Below are 22,352 nucleotides of genomic sequence, written 5' to 3'. Positions count from 1 at the left end.
CTGGCTCTGCAGAGCTGCCCACAGCCTTCAGCCCTCCCACCTCACCAGGGGCCACTTGCAGGGGCTGGGCTCACCCCACCTGGGGGCCAGGTGCCCCCCAAAGCCACTCTGTCACTCCTCAGCTGGACAGGAGAGAGGAAATACCACGAAAGGCCCATGGGTTGGATAAGGACAGGGGAACATCACCCACAGGCAAAACTGACTCAACTTGAGTAAAAATTAATTTAATTTATTGTCAATAAAATCAGAAAGTGATAGTGAGAAATGCAAACTGAATCTTAAAAGGCTTTCCCCCTACCCCACCCTTCTTTCTGGGCCCAACTTCACTCCTGGTTTTCTCTCCCTCCTTTCCACCAGCAGCTCCAGGGGACAGGGACTGGAGGCTGTGGTCAGTTCATCACAGTTGTCTCTGCTGCTCCTTCCTCCTCAGGAGAGGACTCCTCCCACTCTTCCCTTGCTCCAGCATGGGGTTTGTTCCACAAGAGAACAAAATTCTCCAACATGAGTCCTTCTCCCAGGCTGCAGTTCTTCCCAGTCTGCTCTATTGTGGGTCCCTTCCATGGGGTCACAGCCTGCTTTGGGCATCCCCCTGCTCCAGTGTGGGGTTCCCCATGGGCTGTAGGAGGGTCTCAGCTCCACCATGGAGCTCCATGGGCTGCAGGGGAGTCTCAGCTCCACCGTGGAGCTCCATGGGCTGCAGGGGGATCTCAGCTCCACCATGGAGCTCCATGGGCTGTAGGAGGGTCTCAGCTCCACCATGGAGCTCCATGGGCTGCAGGGGAGTCTCAGCTCCACCGTGGAGCTCCATGGGCTGCAGGGGGATCTCAGCTCCACCATGGAGCTCCATGGGCTGTAGGAGGGTCTCAGCTCCACCATGGAGCTCCATGGGCTGCAGGGGAGTCTCAGCTCCACCGTGGAGCTCCATGGGCTGCAGGGGGATCTCAGCTCCACCATGGAGCTCCATGGGCTGCTGTGGCCCTGCAGCCCATGGAGCTGCAGGCTCCAGGCACCAGAATCTCTGTTCTGGTGCCTGGAGCACCTCCTCCCCCTCCTTTCCCACTGACCTTGGGGTCTGCAGGGTTGCTGCTTTCATGTTGTCACTCCTCTCTGCTCTGTCTGCAGTTGCTCCTGCACAATAAGTTTTCTCCCTTCTTAAATACATTGTTCTAGAGCCCAACACATTGCAAGTAGCTCAAAGTGCTGCACTTCGGTGGCTGCCCCTGAGCCCAGCGTTCAGAAATTCATTAATTGGGCTGGAACAATTATTTTTGGCTTTTGCAGAGGGAAGGGCTATAAATAATCACCCTGCGAGCCTGTGCGGTGACTTTGCAGCCTCTCTTGGGGGGGGTTGTGTTGGGGTTTTTATTTTTTTTTCCCTTGCTGCTGTCCGACTGGCTTTTTCTTGGCTGCCGAGAGTGGGAGACTTATCTGCAGAAAATGGCATTTGAGTTGATTAAAGCAGCTCCTGCCATTGGCCCAGAGTGCCAAACTTTGTGCAGAAACGGTTGCGCTTTCTGAGAAACCGCCCCGGGGAGCTGCTGGGGACAGGGAGGAGGGGAGGAGGAGGAGGACAGGAGGAAGGCTTCCCCAGGCTCCCCCAGGCTCAGGGAAGGCAAACAAAGCACAAGACAAAGGATGTGGGGGAATCTGAGCGAGGTGGGATCACAGCAAGGAGGGATTGCCAGGCAGAGGGGCAGTGGTGGTGGTGGGCACGGTTCTGTGCTTGCACTGTGCTCCACCAGCTTGCACTGCCCTCACACTGGGGGGTTTTGGAGCTTGGGGAGCTGGGTTTGAGCCAGACACTGATCCAGAGGTGCAAGCCTCTGCATCCCAGCACCTGCCCCTCAAGCTCACCCATCCAATACCTTTGGGAGCCAAACCACAGCAGCCTCAGCAGAAGCAAACAGCATCTAGTACACCTTCTTTTGTAAGCCCTCTGTCGCATCTAAAATAAATTTGCATGTAAATTGACAGGCTGATTTTAGTGTCTTCTGGCTATAGAGTACTGAAGGGCCAGGCTTCCCTTGTAGGTGGGCGTGTGGCGTGGCCCCCACACTTGCTGGGCTCTGGTGTGGTGGCACGGAGCCATTCTAGGGTGGAGGTGGCAGAGGCATGGGGTGGCTGCTTGCAGGGAAGCAGAAACTTAGTATTTCCTTTTTTTAAAAAAAAAAAAAAACAGCAGATTTTTTAAAGGATTGTGACTCAATGAAGGGCTGAGAATGGCCAACACAGGACAGCAGACTGGGTTTTCCTGTAGGGAAGCTGCTCTGTGCCAGGCTGCTGGACTCCAGGGCCCACTCAATGCCCTGGGTTTGCAGGAGCACATCCCACATCTCTGTCCTTGCCTGGCAGCAATTCAAACATGTTCCCATCGTTGGTATGGGTTGCCATAGACAACAGCCACGAGCCACTGATGTCTTGGAGAGTGTCCCTTTGGCCAGAGCACCCCTTGGTACCTGGATTTGGGGAGCACTGCTGGAGCTGGAGCCAGTGTGAGGATGTGTTTAGGAGCATTTCGGGAAAGGCTGCCAGAGCAGAGCATCTCCCGAGCAGTCTCGCCGTGGCAGCTTTCCTTCGTCATCCATTATTTATTTGATCCTCTGCAAAACAAATTCGCTCCCCGGCACTGATTCTGATGACGGTGCTCATTTTACAAAAGAGGTAAAAGGAGCTGGTTTTGTTCCCAGTCTGAAAGACTTGAACAAAAAGGTGTTTCCTGCCGCCTTCTCTCCCGCACCAGTGAGATAAATCTGCAGAGTTTTAGCGTGGTGGTGAAAATTTTGGAATCTCAAGTAGCAAAACATCGAGCAGCGCTTTCCCTGTTGATCCCCATCTTTCCTGGGCTTCCAAGGGTGTTTGCTGGGACAGGATAGGAGGAACCAAGATGCTCAACTCACCTGATAGCTCACAGCTGAAGGTTTCTGGAGGGCATGGCTGTGTGTCCAGGGAGTAAAGGGAAAAGGTGCATCTCCTCCCTGTGTGTGCTATGGGAGGGCAGCTCTGCTATGGTGCACAGAAGAGTGTATGCTTGGGGTTTGGAGCTGGTAGGGTGGTTTCAGAGGCTGTTTGGGGATGTCCTCAGTCACACCAGGGGCCGAGCCAGCTCTAACCAAGCAAGCTGGAGCAGTGGGCTGAGCGCCGGGCCGGGAAGTTTGGAGGGAGGAGACGGCGCGTCGGAGCCGCGTTCGTCAGGATGGAAATAACTGTCAGCCCCGTTCAATCTGTCGCCTTGTTCCCGAGGGACAATTGCAAAACAGGATTACTGGTACTTAAAAATTCATAGAAAACGTTTCTTATCACAACGTCATAATTGTTATGACTCAGAAGAGTAGAATTGCCATTTTCCTGCGCCTTTTTCCCCCCCCCCTTCACTTTTGTTGCATACCCAGTCCCTTGCTGCAGCTGCGGGATCGTCGGCAAGGGGGAAAGAAAGAAAGAAAAAAACAAACCAGGGCGATGCTTTATTTTATGCTAACTGCAGCATTTGACTTGAAAATGATGTCCCACTGGGTCCCGTGGTCAGCGTATTACGGCGTGATGGATGGCTGTCAGAGCGGCCCTGGCTGGCAGATTGCGATGGGTGGAGGAGAACAGATGCCCGGTGACTTCAGGGGCTTTAGCAGAGCCCAGGACTGAAGAGTGGAAAACAAAAGCAGATGGGAGAGCTCTGCTTGGGCTAACTGTTCTTCTCCGGCCACGTGTCGGGGAGGGAGGCTCGTGGGGCGGCCCTGTCCCTTCTGTGCTGTTCCTCTGTGGGGAGCTGGGCCTGCTGAAGGCCTGGGTGAACCCCACTTGACCTGGGGCCTGAGCCTGCGTGCACACCGTCCCTGCAGATCTGGAAAGGGCAACCTTTCAGCCCTGTGAAGGAGCAGATTGCGCTCCATTTGATGGTTCTTGTTAACCCTTGGCCCTGCTGATGGATCCTGGGCAGGCTCCAGGGGCTGCCCTGTCGGAGGGTGTCTGCTGGTGTGTTTTGTGCTCTGCCTGGCATTTGTCTTTGGAGTTGGACCCTGTGAGTTTGAGTGGTGCTGTTCTTGCAAGAGCCTGTTCTCAATGAAACCCTTTGCAGACGTTGCTCTGCAGCCCCTCATCTATTCCCCGTCCCTCCTGCAAACTTTCCTCTAATTTCTACCCCATCAAAGGGTTTAGAAAAGAACCTGCTTTGCCCCACTTTGCTTCTCACATCTCTGTTTCCTCATCTTTTACCCCTTCACTTTGTCCCTACCCCTCCTGTCCATCCAAACTTGGGCAGGTGGCTGCTGCCTTCCCAACTGGCATTTGCTGGGGATTGCAGGGTTAATGGTGAAATTAAATTTCTCTGCTGTTTTTAAATTAATTGAATCATCAGCGTGGGTAACGGGAAGCAGTGGTATCATAATGTATTTGATATGGGTCTTTAAGTCAGCATTTGCTGTGCGATCTGGAGCACTAGATCTTGGTGGAGGCAATGGCTAACTGATATATTGCAGTTATAGCCACAGTACAAAGGCTCGGCTATGTCTTAAAACGTTCAGGTCATGAAGTTGAGTTGGTTTATGATATGGCTGTTTTCCCTGCGTGCTTCCCACGGTGCTCCTCTGTCATACTGGGAAAAGCCCTGCAGCTGGCAGGAGCCAGCAGTGCTCCTGGTGTGTGCCTCACACGTCTGTGAGGATGCCCTTTTGGGTGGCAGAGGAGTATTGGGGTTTTGCTCCTAGGAGTCTCTGAAGTTTTTTCTGCTGGAGGAAGCAGACACAGGGGAAAACATGTTTTTTCCTCAAAGAAAACAGTGGATGATTTGCAGCATCATCTGCCTTTCCTTGGTGGCCCTGGTGTGGCTTCTGGACCTGCCTTGGAGAGGAGAAGCTGTCCAGGCTGAGGCCAGCATCCTCATGTGATGTCCCCATCATGCTGGGGACAAAACTCCTAGCAGGCCATTGTATGGCCTCCTCTTTTCTTGTTGTTTACCTGGTCTAGTGTAGTGGGACTGCATCACAATGTGGTCCCTCATGGTAGACGGTGGCAGAGGGCTGGTGTTAATTAAAAAGTGGAAAAAAGTAAAGTTTTACTGTATGTATTGTGGAGCTGCCTGCAGGTTTCCACCTATGAGGGGTTCCTACATCCTATCCCAGCAGCTGTAACAGGCAGGATGAGAGGAAATGACCTCAAGTTGCACCAGAGGAGGCTTAGATTGGATATTAGGAAAAATTTCTTCACTGAAAGCTTGTCAAGCCTAGGAACAGGCTGCCCAGGGCGGTGATGGAGTCACCATCCCTGGAGGGATTGAAAAGCTGTGTAGATGTGGCCCTTGGGGACGTGGTTTAGTGGTGGGCTTGGCAGTGCTGGGGGAACGTTTGGACTCGATGTTCTTAGAGGACTTTTCTGCCATAAATGATTCCATGATTCCCTCTCGTCAGCAACTTCCTCCGGAGATCGCAATTGTATGGATGACCCCGGAGTGCACCTACAGCCACGTCAGCAGCACTGCCTTCCACAGCCAAAATCTCAAGGCTGCTTAACCAACTGAAACCTCTCAGAAGCTGCCTTGATATGAATATTGATCTCCACGTTTAACTCTGCTTTGCCCAGTTGATATTGCCCAGGCTGGTGGCGGGGAGGATGAGCGGGCTACAGGATGCACAGCTGGATTTTGGAACAGGGTTTGGTGGGACACACCAAAAACCTCAGGGCTGAAGAGCCTGTTTAGTGCACTAGTTCAGATTTTGTGTAAAGACTTGCTTATTATTTCTGCTAGTTATGTCTCTAATGAGGTGAGACGTGCCATATGTTGTCCATAGGGAGGGAGCGCCGCAGGTGGGGCGGAGGCTGGCCTGGTGGGTAGTTGCTACACAGAAGAGCCTGAAACTGCCTCAAAAACTCAGATTTGGTGAGCCAAGATTGCAGCTGATCCGTCTGTGCCATGGGCATTGGTGCCATGTCACGTCTCAGAGCCATCTACAAACTGGCAGCACCTTCTTGCTTTTCATCCACTGTCATGTTCTCCAGCTCCCATCAGTTTTATCCTTACTTTCCTTCTTCCCTTCTCTTACCCTCAACAGGTTTTTGCTTCAAAACAAAGTGGTTTTGGGGCTGGGCCCAACCACGCAGCTCCTTTGCCTGCTCACAGGAGTGGCAGCCCTGATCTGAGCAGCCCAGGCTGCTCTCTGAGCAGAAGTTTGAAACTAAACCATGGCAGGGTAAAGAAATATTAATTGGTGAGCCCTGAGCTTAATTTGAACAGGACTCTTCTGTTTAAACAATTGTTGGAGCCATAAACCAGAAGCCCTTAATTATGGCTAATTATTTTCTGAATCTATATGGAAGCTCCTCAACATGAGAGCTCCTCTGAACTGCACTGGTTGCGTGTTCAGGCATCATCCAGCCTGCATGTCCCTAATAAAAACAGAGGCAGAAGTGTCAGGAGTTGCCTCCAGCCTGGCAGGAGCCTGCTGCCTGCAGTTTCCTTAAACCCAGGGGTCGGGGCAGGCTTGGAGGCTCCCTGGGCAGGCAGCTGGGGACCCGAGGGCAGGCAGGAGCAAGACAGGAGCTGTTTAGGACATGGACTTTAAACTCTCTGGCATTTGGGGTTTGTTTAAAAACCAGCTAGGTAAATATTTGTGAAGCGGTTGGGATCCGGCTGCGGGGTCAGGCGCTGCGCGCAGCCCTGCGGGCTGGCCTGGCCTCCTGTGCATCCCGTGCTTCCCACGGCAGGAGCCATGTCCACCCTCAGCCCTGCCCAGGGGATGGTGGAGGCACTGCAGGGCGCTTGGCAGCATCACTTGGGCCACGTTTCTCTAGGATGTGGGGTAAAAATGGGTGCTTACTGAAGTGTACCAGTGTGATGCTTCAGTGGGACGTGTTTAGAGCAGGTCTCCTGGCAAGGCTGCACTGTGTATCCCTTCTGTGCCATCCAGGCTACTTCTGGGGGTTGGTGGTGCCTTTTCGTGATGAACCTGGAGCTCCTGCCCTGTGCAGGGGGGAGGCTGCTGGGGGGGATCCTGCTGGGGACCCCCAGTACGTGTTAGGGCAGGCAGGACCTGTGGCTTGCTAGGGAGGATGGCACAGCAGGAATGGCAGGGCAAGGATGGCACAGCAAGGATAGTGTGGCAGGGATGGCACAGCAGGAATGGCAGGGCGGGAGGATGGCATGACGAGGATGGCAGGGCAAGGATGGCAGGGTGGGAGGATGTCACAGCGAGGGTGGCAGGGCAGGAGGATGGCAGCACGGGGGGAGCAGTCCAGGCTGCCTGTACACAGCAGCTGTCAGCGCTGCTGCCTTCACCCGCCCAGCCCCAGCCTCTTCCTCGTGGCGCAGATGGTTTTAACACTTTCCTGGGCCTTTTTTTTCTATAATTAACTCTTGTTTGCAAGTGGGAAGACACTTCTTTCCTTTTGGCAGAGCCATCAAACTCTCCTCGGCGGTGTGCTTTTTTAAAGCCATCGTGTATCTATCCCCCAACTGCAGTCTGTTGTTTTTACCAGGCTCTTTTAAGGCACTGGGCTGCCCCCCCTTTTTCTCCCCCCCTTGCTCTTGCCCGGAGGTAAAATCCGCAGGGATTGCAGGCGGAGGAGGCCCCAGCAGCTCCGGCAGGGGAGTTAACAATCCGGCCAAGGCCATACAAAAGCCGGTGCCCGGGGAGGGGGGAACGTGGAGGGGCCCCTTCCCTGCCCCAGGAGCCTTTGAACCCCCCTGCTCCCAGCTTTGTGCGGCTTAGCAGGGTGCTGCCTGCACAAAGGCCCCTCGTCCCTCCTGTCAGCTCCGTGCTGCAGCTGGGAAGGGTTTTCCCAGGAGAGGCTGCATCCCATGGAAAGGCTGCTGGGTGCTGGGTGCTGTGTCCCAGTGGGATGAGGGCAGGGAGGAACCCCAAAGAGCCCTGGAGCTGCAGCAGTGCTTGGGAATCTGCAGGGTGGGCAGGGCTGGGGGTTCTCTCCAGCCTTTACAAAGACCTAGGAAAATTAACTGGAATACCGTGAGATATCCTCTGCTTTTTGGGGAGCTCGGGGTCTGCCTGTAGCTCCCCGTGGGGTTTAGGGGGTTTTGCTCTCAGGGAGGTGAGGCTGCAGCAGCTCTCAGAGCTGGAAGGCTTTGGGGTGCTCAGTTTTGGGTTCTGAGGATGGTCAGCATCACAAGCTGGTAGGAATGTCACCGTGGAAAGGAGGGTGCTGGCAGGGCTGTGCCACCAGTGTCATGCCTGGGTTTGTGTCAGGATGTTGCAAGAGCAGCTCTGACTGTGGGGAGCAAAGGAGCTGTTCTCTCCTATGGATATCAAATGGTGGATATAAGACAAAAGAGAAAAAGCCTATCAGGAGGTCTCCACCAGCAGTTTGTGGCCATGACCACCGTGCCTGTGCTGCCTGCACTCCCCATCCTGGTCCATCCCCTGAACTCCACTCTCTGCCTCTGTGGCCAGGTGTTTCCCAGCACTGCCAGTCTAAACAAGACCTTGCAGTGATGCTCAGCTCTCTCACATCGCTCCCTCCCCCTCTCTGCTGTCTCAAAGCCTGGGGCTCTTTTTTTTTTTTCCTTTTTTTTTTCCCCTTGCTCTCCAGACTTTAAGTTTTCCTGCCTCACGTACCAGTTTATTGCTGGGTCAGGGGGCAGGGGTTTGCACGCTGGTTTTATAGGGTCCCTCCAGAGCTGGCTTCAAAAAGCTCCCAGTTCATAAATGGGGGGTTTGTATTAACCACTGTGTTTTGACAGGGAGAGCTGCTCGTAGAAGAGAAATAATTAATGTTTTGCAAGCTTTAAGGGCGATGTGGTTTGGAGTTGCATCTAACAAAACCGCTCTGTGCAGAAAACAGTGATTTTTTTTTTAAACCTGTATTTTTATCAGAAATCCTCCCCTATCCCAGTGTGCACCTTGTCAGTTGTGCAACCCCAGGAGGACTTTTCCATGGGGAAGTCCTGCAGCTCAGCTGTGCCTGGATCACCAGTGCCAGCAACACCAAAGCAATGCAGGGAGCTGGTGTTTAGGTAAATAAAACATGAGGCCACTTTGGAGCGGTGTTCCCAATCCCCAGGTTAAGGCAGGGAGAGGCAGAGGAGCAGGAGGGGAGGTGGTGTGGTGAATTCCCTCTTACCCCATGGATGTGTGCCTCTCCTCCTCCAGAACATGCTGAAATGGTTAAAATGGCTCTTCCTGTTCACCCTCCCCCTCCCAAGAAATCCCAGCCTGCCAGGGGAGCTCTGCACCCCCTCCAAGCTAGCTTAGCCCCTGGCTTTTTTTGGCAGTGGAGAAAGCCACCAGTTCTTGGGAACAACGCTGAATTACACAGTGGCTTACGTCAGATTTACTCCTCCTGTCCTTTGCTCTAGCTGCTCTATTAATTTTGATATGCCTTGAGCAATTATCAAACCTGGGAAAACACTATTTTTGGGGGGCAGCACCTACAAATAACTGCAATAAACCCTGCTGTTGAAAAGGGGGAGGGAACACCAGACATGGGGCCGTGCTTGCCTGGATTTTGAGTGTTTTAATGTGAATTTTCTTGAGAAACTATGTGTGTAGAGTGGTTGGGGATCTCTCAAGGGTCTGGAGGGGAATCACACCCTTTCCCCACCCATACAGCACTTTTGAGGTCCAAAGCATTACCCCCAGGGGCACAGAGGGTGCGAAGGGGCAGCCTTGGGGCAGGTTTGGGATGTGAGGGCTCCATATGGCTGGAAGGGATTAGCCTGGGGGATTAGATGAGTGGAGAGGAGGGGAAAGTTGCTGCAATCCCCCCTCCCCAAAAATCCTCATCTCTGACCCCTGGCAGATGCACAGAGATGATTTCTGGGGACGATTAGCGCTGCTCTTGGTTTGTCTGTGCCCCTGGAGGCACGGCTGGGTCTCGGTGCTGCTGGGGTGAAGCCATGCCATGGCCTGGGCTGGGATCCTGGGCTGGCAGGTGCTGAGGAAAGCTGGGATTGGGATTTTCCTCCTGCCACCGCCTCACAGCCACATCTTGCACCTTCCCTGGAGCTTGATTTCCAGCCTGAGCTGCTTGCTCAAGTTTTCAGCTTGCCTGGAAAGAGTATCAGTGGTGCTCAGTCCGTGTTGCCCAGGGATGGATGAGCCCAGGACACAGCACTTGGGAAGTTGTGTGTGTTGTGACCTTGTTGGTGGCCATGCCCTGCTTGGGGAGGGTCACCCCCACTGCTGTGGGATGTGGGGATGCAGGGTGGTGTTCTGCAGCTCCAAACTGGGCAGGGAAACACTGCAGGGATCCAGGAGGCACCACAGCTCCATTCCTGCACAGCAAAACACTGCAGGGATGCCAGGATGCAAGATGTTTCATGGCTCCTTTCCTAAGGCAGGATGTCAGTGACAAGGTCTGCATGGAGGGCAGAATATTTTCACCATTTTTCAGTCATCACCCTGGAAATGGTGGGAATCACGCCAATCAAGGCACGATGGCTTTTCTCCATCATCACTCAGTCACAAAACCCATCTTGCTTGGGATTGGGGTTTGCCAGCAGCTTTCCTCGTGGTGCTCTAGTGTTGCTGTCCCAGCAATGGCTCCTTGAGAACTGGATTGGCTCTTGGAGTACAACTCCAGCCCCATGAAGGATGTCTAAACCCTTTACTGGCTTTTTGGGATGAATCAAGGGTGCAGAAACATGGAGGGTTGGTTGGTCATGGCAGTGCTCCCAGGAGGGTGGGTCCTATAGGATGGGTTTTATTTGGATAGTGAAAAGGACAAAAGCCCACAGGCATCATTGTTTGTGAGCACAGCAGTGCTCAGATGTGCTCTGAGTCCATCCATCCCAGTGGATTCAGGGCTCTGAAGGGCTGCCCCAGGTCTGGCTGCTCCCGTGCAAAGTCCACTGCCTTCCTCCCATCCTCCTCGCCAGGTTTATAGGATGTGCCGGACTTTGTCCCTGTGCAGCCAGTCACAGCCCTGGGTTAAGTTCAGCTGCCACCTACACCTCAATTTAAAGCATTTCCACTCCTCCAACAGCATTTTTCATGGAAGATGCTGTGCAGAGAAGGCGCCACAAAGCACCATCAAACATCAACAGAGCCAACACTGATTTCTTTTTTGTTAACCTGCCGCTTTGTTAGAGAAAGGAATTTTTTTATTTTTCTTTTTTTCTTGTTTTTAAAATTATTTCTTTTTTTAAGGGCTGTGGTAAAACTTCACAGATCAGCAGGCAAATCCATCAGGGGCCAATGTGAGCGGGGCTGGATGCTTGGCCGCCTCCGTGGGTGCACAGAACCCACTAAAGGTTACAGCTCTGCTGGGGCAGCGCCGCCGTCGCCTCTCGCAGGGCTCAGGCTGGCTTTGTGTGAGCACACGAAGATGGTGGCCACGAGCTCCTTGTCAGGGACAGGCAGATGGTGTTCACCTGCTCCGGACCAACTTCTTTTGCCCTTTTGCCTTTGGTGTCGGGGAATAATGCCGGGGCAGCTGCTCGCAGTAAAATAGGCTTAAGCAAATGGGATATTTTGGCATTCAAGTGCACGACAAGAATGGGAGTATTTGCATTAATTCTCTCCTCTCTTCCCCTGCGGCGGGAGAGGATGGAGAAAACTGGGATGTTTTCCCGTGGGGTGAAGCCAGGGGCTGGTCTTCTGTGGTTGGATTGGGGGTGGGAAGTGCTGGATGCTGTGCTGGGGTGTCAGTGCTCCATCCCACAGCATCCAGCTGCCCAGACAATGGAAAAGGATGTTTTTCCTGGGAGGTCACGGTGCTCCTGCTGCACTGCAAAGGCAGTTGAAGGGAAAGGGGGTCTCACCCTCTTCCCTGGATTCAGATGAGGGTTAGTTACCAGACATCACTGACTCCCCATGCAAACTCACAGCTTGTTTTGTGTCATTTTTGATTGCAAAGAGCAAATGATGAGATCAACTGGCTGAAACACAAGATGGCAAAAATGTAAAAAAAAAAAATTTGAAAAATATATTTGTATTCTGCACCTATCTTTAATGGGGAAATTCCTGCTGGGCTCTGGATGCCTTTGGGATGTTTTGCCACTGGGATTGGCAATATCCTCGTTAGTTGTCAGTAAATCCTTTGGACAAGTTAAAACTAGTTTTCTTCAAATGCACGTGGTGCAGTGGTGTGGCATTTTTCTCAAGTCACGAGTTATTATTATTTTTCCTTCTTGAATTGGATTACCAATTTAAATCTAGCTTTTCTTACAAGTCCTTCCAAAATGCACGTGGCAGTTTCAATCTGGAGGAAGGCAGAGGAGCGGAGAGCAGCAGAAGCAGAAGTCCAGCTGCCAACACCAGCAGCCTCCCCTGCACCTCATCACCACATCATTACTAGTTTTTGAGAGGGTAGGCAGTATTTTCTTCAATCCAGCCTTTTCAAAGGCTGGTAAAATCAAGTCAGAGAGGACTTGATTTTAGCTGTGATGCTTAAGGGAAGGATGGAGGGTGAGCTGGTGCACATGGCACTGAGCATCCAGCCATGCAACCCCACATAGTTACACCCCAGAAACTGCAGCATGGAGCAAGGGACATCACTGGGAGTGAAGAGCTGTGGAACTTGAAACCATCACAACTTTGTAGTGAACTCCAGGAAATTACCTCTCCCAGCAGCTTTGCTTGCTGGGAACACTTCCCTTTTGGTTTTAAGAATTGCCATGTTTTTTAAAATCTGAAAATAATCTGTGAGTTTCCCATAAAGTCTTGTGTGGGTACATCAGGAGCACATTTGGGTGGAACCACTGAGTGAAGAAGGGAATGCAGGTTGTTGGTGCAAGGAGCTGCTGGGTGTCCCTCACAGAGCTGAGCTTCCCACACTGATAGATGAGCAGTAGATTAATAGTCCTAAGCAATTGCATTATCTAATGAAATTTTTATATAATTATTTTATATAACTTTTTTGGCAGGTAGACCCTGAAATGGATGGTATTGATTGCTGGAAAAGAGCCTGGCCTGTCTGTTGTTGGAATTATTAGAGGAGAATTGATAGTAATTAATACCTGTGTATTTACAGCATTTTCCAGGGTGCTAATTGCATGGACCCATTTAAGCTGTTTGGCAGTGGGGAGGGCTCATACACTGGTTCTCATACACTGGTTTTAAGGTGTAGTTGGACTTGGATCTTGTGCAGGGTAGATGCTGGCAGTGGGACCATCAGCTTCACCTTCACTCCAAGCCAGGGATAGGGCCCACTCCATGGCAGAGCATCCCTAAATACATGATTGGGATGAATCTCTACACCCATCCACATGGTGTGAAGCCCTGGAGTGCTGCAAAGCCCTTCCTGAGTCAGGAGAAGCACTTCCAGCAAGCCCAGCCTCACTTCCCACAAGTTTCCCTTTGCAAACCTCCCCGTGCACACGCGTGTGCAAAACCTAATTGCATTTATTCTGTTTTACACCTCGCGAGCTTATCCCCCCCCCTCCCCTGCTCTCCACCCCCCCTTTAATTCGGTCGCTGTGAAATTTTTGCAGCCCTGCCAAGTTATTTCCTTGGGATATATTTAGAGAAAGCCAGCTCAGCAGAGCGCGCTGGGTGTTTGTGGAAGGATGTTTGTAAATGTTAGCAGGAACGCTGGCGGGCTGGCGGAGCAGATGTCCACGAGATGCTACCAAGAGCCTTATTTACAAACTTGTAAATGACTGAAGGGGTTTCCTTCCCGGGGATAAGGGGGACGCCGACTTAAGAGATTAAAATCCTATTGTTTCATGGCCGGAGCTGCTGTCTCAGATTATCCTTTACAAGGGAGGGGAAAAAGAAAACCAACAAAAAAAACCCCGTATTAGCTTGAGACACCATTCAACTGTTGTGCCTTTTTTAAATGATTTAGGGGTTTTTTTAAAGGCTCAAGGAAAATATGGGGCTGGGGGTTGTTTCTTTCTCCATAAAGGAGAGGGGAAAAGTTGCCGAGTGTGGCTGCTGCTGACCAGGGTGTGTGCTGGAGCTTTGTGTGCCAGGCAGCTCACAGGTGAAGGATTTAAAATAAGCACAAAAAGCTTGTGCTGTTGTAGAAGTATAATTAAGCTGAACTTGTGTGCACAGCGTGGTGTCCTATGGGAGCACAGCGATGGCTTTTGGGTGGTTTGGTGATACTTCTATGAGCCCCATTTAATCTGTTTTGGGGTTATTTTATATCTTGGGAATACACAAAGCTTCAACCCAGCATTCTCTTACCCTAAAATAAACCAAAGCTGGTTTGTTTTGTCTTCTGGAGCATCCAGCCAGGTGGAGAATGCAGGATGGACTCTGGCATACCCTAACTGGTGAGCACAGCATGTCCCAAAAACGCTGAGCCCACCTGAGAGGTTCTGCAGGCACCATGGTTTTGGGGTGGGTGCCACAGTGGGTGCCCGCTGCTGGCACATGGGCTGGCAGTCTCACTCTCAGAACCTGCAGCAGGCTGGTGTTGTGTTTATTTTGGTGCACGTTGATAGAACACAGTCCCTGTGGAGGGGACTGATGGGGACAGGATCTGAGGGCTGAGTCCGGAGGAAGCCGTCGGCGTGTCGTCCTCCCTGGCGTTAATCGGGTTACCCTGAGGTGTGGGAGGGTTCTATTATTAAATTTAAAACCTGGCTATATAAGATGAAGGCAGCTTTAACGAGATGAAAAGGCTTAACTGGAGTCCAATTAAATTCCGTATTACCTGTTTACGCAGCCTGCTTAAGTCCTGACCCGCACGCTGGTTTCTTCTTTAGGCTCCAAAGCCTGTGCTCTAGGCAAAAAAATAAAATCAAAGGAGACAGATAGATACCAGATCACCAGCATGGCCTGAGCACCCCCGCGTGCTCCTACCAGAGGCAGCTGCCCTCAAGCCTTGTGCTGCTCCCACAGTGGCTGCAAGGTGTGAGATGCAGCCAAAATCCTCTGGTCCACTCTTCTGGAGAGGAAAGAGGGCAAAAACAGCTGGAGCTCAAAAAGGAAATACCCAGCCATCCTTAGTTTGGTTTTAAGATACTTTTGCTCTTCCCATCTCACTGCTGGGTTGATGTGGGCCATGAAGATACTTTTGCTCTCCCCATCTCACTGCTGGGTTGATGTGGGCAGTGCCTGGCCAAGCAGCCAGTGCTGGTGGTGCTTCTCACAAGTGGAGCATCCTTTCTTCTCCCTTGCACCACTCTTGGCATGTTATTTTTATTAAAAATAAGTGTTTGGTGAAAGACAGCATGGGATGCTGGGGCAAGCTGCTCACCTGGAGTGTGTGGTGGGGACACCAGCTTGCATTTAATGGCAGAGTTACTACCACCAGTTGGAACCTGTTTTTCATAGATGGTTCATAGGAACCACTGCCGGTGTTGGTGAATCATGGCAGGTTTGGATGGGGGGTGAGCTGGGGCTTGGCTGAGGCTTGGCTGTCATAATGGTGACACTGAGAGCCTTGCAGGAAGGGGTGAAGTGCCTTAGCCCACCTTCAGGCTGCTCTTCAAGGTCCACAAATTGGGGGGGATGAAGAGGAAGAATCCCTTGCAGGAGCCCCATGTGTGGACAACACATCCAGAAATCTCCTTGGCTTCCCAAGCCCCTTCTTGTAGGGTGCTGCCTTTTATTACCCGTTTACTTGGGAGCTGGGAACAAACAGGTTCTGGCAGTGAGGGTGATTTCACTCCACCTGCTCTGGTTTCATAACTGAGCCCCCAAACCCCGTTGGGCCCTCGCTGGTGCCTCCCGGCCGCGCTGAGGCCTAGTGCGCAGGGCGGGGGGCAGGAAACGGCTCGCCGCACCCTGCACGCTGCAAACCCTCCCGCCCAGCACAGACCTCAGCCCTGCTGTAAAGAAAGTAAATAAATAAAAGCACTGGACCGCAGCTCCTCCCAGGGCTGGGGGACAGCGGAGGTGAGCCGTGCTCCCAGCCTGGGAAAACAGATTGGGGTGACATCAAAGTGTGGTGGGGATGCGCCAGCGGCTGTGGGGCAGCCACGCCGCTGCTTCTTGCCTGCTGCTCTTCAGCTCAGTTAATACAGCTGAATAACCTGGTTTCTCCTGGAGGATTAGGTTAAGAAAACAAGATGGTTTTAATAGCCCTTTTACATCCTGCGTAGATTGTAGCTGAAGACCCTAACCAGCTTTGTAGCACAGCCAGACAGCACATCTTCCCCTTTTTTCCCTGTTTTCCATAACCTGATGCCAGTGGTCCTGCGCAAGTGGGCTCCTATCGATAGTTCAAGTGCCCAGCTCCTGGCTGTGCTGTTTTGTCCGATTTCCATTGCCTCCTGACCTCCATCCTTCTTTATTTGCAAAGCTATACTTGCAGGCAGTGGTAATAAATCAATTAATGACTCTGATGAATCGTTTAATGGCTGACAAAATAACACTACAGTCAACAGCTTGGATCTCTACAGCAGTACCAGAAGATGCTGGTTGACTCAGGGTAGGGAGACGAAACAGAGACTGTTAGCTCAATTAGTGCAATTAGTGTGCGATTTAAAGGCTTAGACGGCATCTGCTGGCGTACCAGGCCGGTGTGTTAACTGAGAGCTTCGCTTTGGAAGCGAAACACGGTGATCCAGATTGTCATCATTCCACTGGCTTCCACCAAAAAAAAGAGGGAAAAATACCGACGTGTGTGGCAGGGAATTAAAAATACATATGTGTGTTTGTGTATATAGCTGTGCATGTGCGCCCCAGGAATGCATATATATATTGATTTCCAACATGGGGAAAATTTGCCATCTTACAAAAGGCAAATAAGCCGGCGTGCCAGCATTGCCAGAGAAGTCCTGGCTTATTTCTGGCAGTGGTTTCCGTGTGTTTCAGTGGAAGGAAATTCAGGGTGTCACGTGCCAATGGTGACCTTTGTGTGGCTGATGTGCATCTAGTTCAGTTCCAGTTTGGATGTGGTGGCACAGTAGTTCCATGCCCATTTTCTGCCAGCTTCCGTGGCAACTGCACATTGTCTGTAACTTCACCAGGGAGGTTCAATGGGTTTTAGATGTTCACCTAAGGAAAGAGCTTTGGAAAGCAAACTGCAACCAAGAGTCCCTAAAAAGAGATTCTGGAACAAAATGTAGAAAATAAACCATGTGGGAGGAACTGTGTGGCCAAAAAAGCCCTGGAAATGGGTGCTGTAAAGCCCTTGGGTTTGTGTGCTGACCCTTAGGGTTTGGGTGCTCACCCTTAAGGTTTGGAAAAGTTGTTCCTGCTGTCTTTTTTTGCCTTTTTTTCTTTCATTTCTGGCATGCCCAAGTGTTTTACAGAGCTGCTCCAGCCACAGCTGCGCTCCCATCGCTTCACCAGGGCTAAAGGTGCCTCAGTGTTTACCTTAGCAGCGGTGATGGGGAGGGGAATAAAAAAAGAAATAAAATGTCACTTCGCAGCCTTGTAAATCATTCATCAAGGGCTGACCAATTTGGCTCTCATCCTACAATATGCTCAGGGTACTTGCGGGTTTTTAATTACCAAGTTCTGCCAAGCGCCACATGTGCGAGGAACTTTAAATCCCCGTTTACGCCGCAAAGGCATAGGTGAGGTTTCAGGGTGTTTAACACGGAAAAATACTCTGTGGTTTTGTGGGAAAATGGGCATTTGCTTCAAGATTTTCTTTGGCTCCTCTGCCCTTCTCCCTCTGCTCCCTGTTGCAGAGGGGAGGAGAAGAGCAGCGTCCTTTTCCCCCCAGATCCCCAAATCCATGTTCCTCCTCACTTCCCACCACTTCGGGATCCATTTCGCTTTGGGGAGATTCCCCAAGCAAAGGATTATAGTGTGCTGGAAATCTCTTGAAACCATAAAATATCACCTTGGCAGCTTTATTGCAGCGCTTGCCGCCTTGGGAGAGAAGCGTTTTGCGTGATAGAGGGTTTAATAAAGGAAATTCCAAATGGGCTCGCTGCAGTTTGGGGCTCAGTCTTATATATTTTTGCATTAAGAACCGTCATCTGCTTTGCAGAGAAACTGCAATATGTTCATGGCCTTGGATTAAGATTTGGTTTTACTTTTATAGCTGACCCACTTGGGGGGATGGAGGGAGGGGGAGAAGTGGGTTCACTCCCTCTCCCATCTATTTTTGCTGCCGTCTGATGTATAAAAAGAGCCTGGAATGGGCAGGCTTATTTTTCCTGCCAGGACTTTTTTTTTTTTTTTTTTTATTAACTGTAAAAACACTCAGATCTGGCCTTTGCTGCTGGTGGGGGGAAGGCTGTTCAGGATGCCTTGTTCAGGGGCAGGGGAGGGAGCGTGCCGTGGGGTGTGCCTGGGGGTGCAGGACCCTGTAGCCTCAGGGGGAATTGGTTGTTTCATGAAAGGAGGCTCTTAACTGGGGATTCAGCCTCCACTGTTGTCTGTGACACTTGCAGCTCTGAGATGCTGGGGTAGGAAAACCAGCCTCTCGTCCAGAGTGGTCCTGGCCTTCATCCCACATCCTGCACGCCAGCTCCTGCTGGAGAGAAGGGTGAGGGGCACGAGGGATGCCCTGGGAAGGCACCAGGCAGTGATTAGTCTGGTGTGCTCCCCTGCCTCTGCAAGGCTTTCTGGTCAGGAATAGCAGGATTGCCATTGACCAAACATGGGGATCCCATCTTGGCAATCCTTAGTCCTTAGTGATAATCCTTAATTTTGCAGGCTGCCCTGACAGCCTGGCTTCCCCCTGTGCTCACATCTTGTGGTTGTTGCTGCATTGGAGCCGGGGCTGGCTCAGCTGCAGTTGGGACGTGGGGTTTGTTGGGTGAAACCAAGCCTGAGCAGGCTCACATGTACCCCATCTGCTCATGGGATTTCCTCAGTGGAAAGTTTTTCCACTATGGTTTTAGGTGGGTACATCCATCATAAAAATTGGTGGAGGGAGTAGTTCAGTGATCCAAATCCAGTTAACACCACTGGGGTGCCTTTGTAACTGCCCTGTAACTGGAATGGGGTCACTTGGTGTTGGGCAAACTGGGATGCACTTGGATAGCACAGTACTGCTTCTGATCTCACAGGGATGTGTGACCAGCAGTGACTTTTAGAGAAAGATCTTTTTCTTATCTTTTCCTTCAGAGTAGGAGCTTCCTATCACACTGGTGCTTTCCCAGAAGTGAATAAATGCAAATAGGGATGCTGAGAGGAGTGAGTGGGGTGGCCAGGTACCCCGTGTCTGTCCCTGTCCCTCCTTTTTGGAGCTGGTGGCTCATTCTAGGGAGGCACGAGGGGGAATGTGAATCCACAGGTTGAATGCAATGAATTTGGAAATTAATAATAAAGCCTTGGCATGCTGGTGAGGTCAGGGAAGCATAATTTTCAAAGGACAGGGCTAACTAAACCAGCGAGCATGGTGGGGAGGTGGGAGGAGAAGCATTTTAAAGCTTTCAAACAGCTTCTGCCTAAAATTACACTTGGTGGATTAACAAGACTCAGTGCCTGGGTAAATGAACAAACAAACCCCAGAATCATCTCCAGGTTCTGTGTGGCCATCTCCTCGGTGGGTGAGTCACAGAGGCCGGTGTCCCTCCAGCTGTCAGCATCCTGCTCAGGGCTCCGGGGACACCAGGCAGATGGACTCAGTGGGATGTGGCAGGAGAGGTGGCATTTCTAACGTGCTTTTGTCATAACTCTGACCATGTTTGCCCTGGTTTTGTTCCCCGCAGAGCGCAGCTGCTGCCCCGAGTCCCGTGCTTGGAAACATTCCCCCGAATGACGGGATGCCCGGGGGCCCCATCCCGCCCGGGTTCTTCCAGGTAGGCTGTGCCTCCTCCTGCTGCTCCCTCCCCTCCAACCACGCACGTGTTTGCTTTTGCTCTGGGTGTCAGCGCTGTCCTGCCTGTGTTTTGTTGTTTTTTTTTCCCCCAAGAGGATGCTAGGGAAGCAGCATGCCTGCACAGCTGACCTGTCTAGGAATAACTTGTGTTCTGCTGTCCTTCCACGTTTGCTTTCTATCTTTTGTGGCCTTAAAGCAAATTCCTTTCTTGCTCGAAGAGGTTACTGTGTATTTACAACCAATGTTTTTTTTCCAAAGCTGCTTGGTTTGTGTTTGGGTTGGGATTGTATTTGTTCTCCAGTCCTAACAGACGTGTGTAATTGAAAACATTCTGGATTTTGATTCCTGAAACTTTTTCCCCCTCCTCTGGTTAACCACTTGATTTTTTCCAAATGCAATCACTGAATGCATTAACAAACCCTGGCTGCGGCTGCAGGCGGGAGTGGGCTCCAGCCAAATCCCTGAATGCCGTGGAGGCACCTTGTAAGCAAATACCCAGCAAAGTCCCCAAAGTCCCCTTGCTCCTTCCTTATCCACAACAAGCTCTGGCAGAGGAGGGGGTAACATGTTTGGAGTGGTGCTGACAGACAGGGTATCAACAAGCACAAAGAAAAGGAGTTTTCAAACCTTGAACCTTGAGGGTTTTTCCTCAAGGAATCTCTTTGCCCGGAGTGAGCTGCACTGGTTTGCAGCAACATAAGCTTTCGGTGCTTTAAAGCCCTCCTGCTTGAGGATGAAACACTTGTTCATGTAAAAAATGGGATAAGAGTTGAAAGGAGTATTTGTTTTGGCAAGCTGGGCTTTTTTTAATCTGGGCTTGTGATTTGTATATGGGAGAACTTCTCGGGCAGTAGACAGGCGAGCTCGATAAGGAGCTTGTGATTTATTGTGGCGATATCTGAGCCCGATATCGACAATTACATTTGTGTGGGAAGGGGGAAGGAGGGTCCTGTCCTTTTTTTTTTGTTTTTGAGAGAGAAAGAGAAAGAGAGATCCCATTTCCTGAACATGCTTCTGACAAAGTAAGAATATCTGATATTGATGGGGAACCCTAAAACAGGCGAGCCTTGCAGCAGCACTCGGGGCCGGGGGTGAAGCCAACGGCGGAGATGCGATCTCGCAGGTCAGAGCTGCTGCCAGCAATCCCAGTGCCAAGCTGCTGCTTCCAACAAATGTCTCTCCAAAACGTCCTGATCTCGCCCCGCGGTGAAGCTGAGTGTCCTCTGGGGCTTCTGCTTCACGCCGAGCTGCGAGGGCTGCAAAGCTGGCAGGAATTTAGGGCAAGGCATCGAGAGGATGGGTTGGCTTTCCCAGAGTGGGAATGGTGAGGGAGAGGAGTCACATCTCTCCAGACTTTTGCTGTTCGTGCTGCCGTCTCGACTCTTCCTGTTGACAGCCTCCAAGCTGTCCCCCCTTCTTTCCTTTCTGCCCTCCTGTAGCACTTTTGCACTGAGGGTCTGATTCAGGAGCAAACAGCCCATCTTAGCTCCCTGCCTCCCATGCAGCTGCCACAGGAGCCACTTGGGTAGGGGGTGGTTAAGAATCAGGAGTGGATCCTGAAACCCCAGACAATGTAATAACACCAGGATAGGTTATGCTGCCCATCCCCAGCACTGCCAGAGGGAAGAGAGGAAGGGTGCTGGTGCATATGGCTCACATGTGACATCTCAAGAGCCTGCCTTTCCTGAAAGCCCTCCAACATCTGGTTTCTCCTCCCAGCCCTCGGGATGGAAAGCAGAAGAAAAATCCCACCTTTTAACACAGTCTGAACATCGCCTCCATGAAAGGCTGTCTGATTTATTGCGGGTGCTGGGGCTCATTCCAGCTTCAGAGATGCTGGAGAGCCGTTCTTGCAGAGATGGGCTGGAGGCTCAGTTTGAGCCAGTCACAGCTTGGGGGTAATTTCCTATCTGTAGGAGATTAAAGTGCCTAAATTCAGAGGGCAAAAACAAAAAGGTCACAGAAAATAGAAAGGACTTCTCCCCAACCCTTGGTATGCCAGCCCCGGGAGTGAGGGAGGTGGTGCCACCTCAGCCAGTGCCATCCTCATGCCAGGAGAGGGCTCAGGGGTTTTCAGCATCTTGCTCTTCTGCACTAGGGACCTGCAAGGGATATCCCCAAGGGCAGCAGGCATGGCGTGGGCAGATAGTTTTTGAGAGGATTTAGAGAGCCTGATCATGTCCAGGCATGGTGGGGAGTCACACAGGGAGCTGAGGAATGAGTCACCAGCAAAACTCAGGTAGCAGAAACTTTGCAATGCATGAACCCCTCCCAGCCCTGCATGTGAAGATGTCCACCACAGGCAAAGGGAAAACATTGATGTGGACCATTCCTGCGACTCTGTAGCCCAAACACATGTGTGTGAGCTTGGAGGAGGAGTGCTCCAGGAAAGGGAGAAGCAAGGAGGACTCCAGGCTGCAGCCCCATCCATAACCACTGCCTTGCAGTGAGATTCCCTTCCCAGTGCCAGGGCTCAGCAGTGCCCTTCAGGTCAGGGGCCAAGGGAAGTGCAGCCTGCAGAATCTCCCAAAATAATGGGAGAGGCAGGCCCATGGCACTCCTGGGTTGCTGGGGCATTTCATGGTGCCAGCCAACGGCACAGCATCGGCTGCGCTCCGGACAAAAGGTTGGCTGGGTTGACAGCCAGCATGGGTAGATGCTTTTATTTAAATCTCTCTCTTTGTCCCGTTGAGATGAGCAAACAAACCCTCTGCTCGTCCTCCTAAAGGTCATCAGAGGCGTTCCTGCTTTTGTTTTGAAAGCTGGATTGATGCCGGGGTGCAGATCCC

At 51.6% G+C, this 22,352-nt stretch overlaps 1 protein-coding gene across 2 annotated transcripts in view; it reads left to right on the top strand.

The window, feature by feature from the left end:
- Positions 1 to 22,352, top strand: part of SSBP3 (single stranded DNA binding protein 3) — a 55,165-nt gene that overhangs the window by 17,504 nt on the left and 15,309 nt on the right. For both annotated transcript variants that reach the window (XM_054285663.1, XM_054285664.1), the window contains exon 5: positions 19,454 to 19,543. In XM_054285663.1, coding sequence (XP_054141638.1) covers positions 19,454 to 19,543 — 90 coding nt within the window. The remainder of the gene's footprint in view (positions 1 to 19,453; positions 19,544 to 22,352) is intronic.

The sequence above is a fragment of the Melozone crissalis genome, unplaced genomic scaffold (assembly GCF_028551555.1).
Source record: "Melozone crissalis strain CALT ecotype California unplaced genomic scaffold, PUWL_Pcris_2 ptg000045l_1, whole genome shotgun sequence".
Classification (NCBI taxonomy): domain Eukaryota; kingdom Metazoa; phylum Chordata; class Aves; order Passeriformes; family Passerellidae; genus Melozone; species Melozone crissalis.
This window is presented reverse-complemented; position numbering and strand designations above follow the sequence as displayed.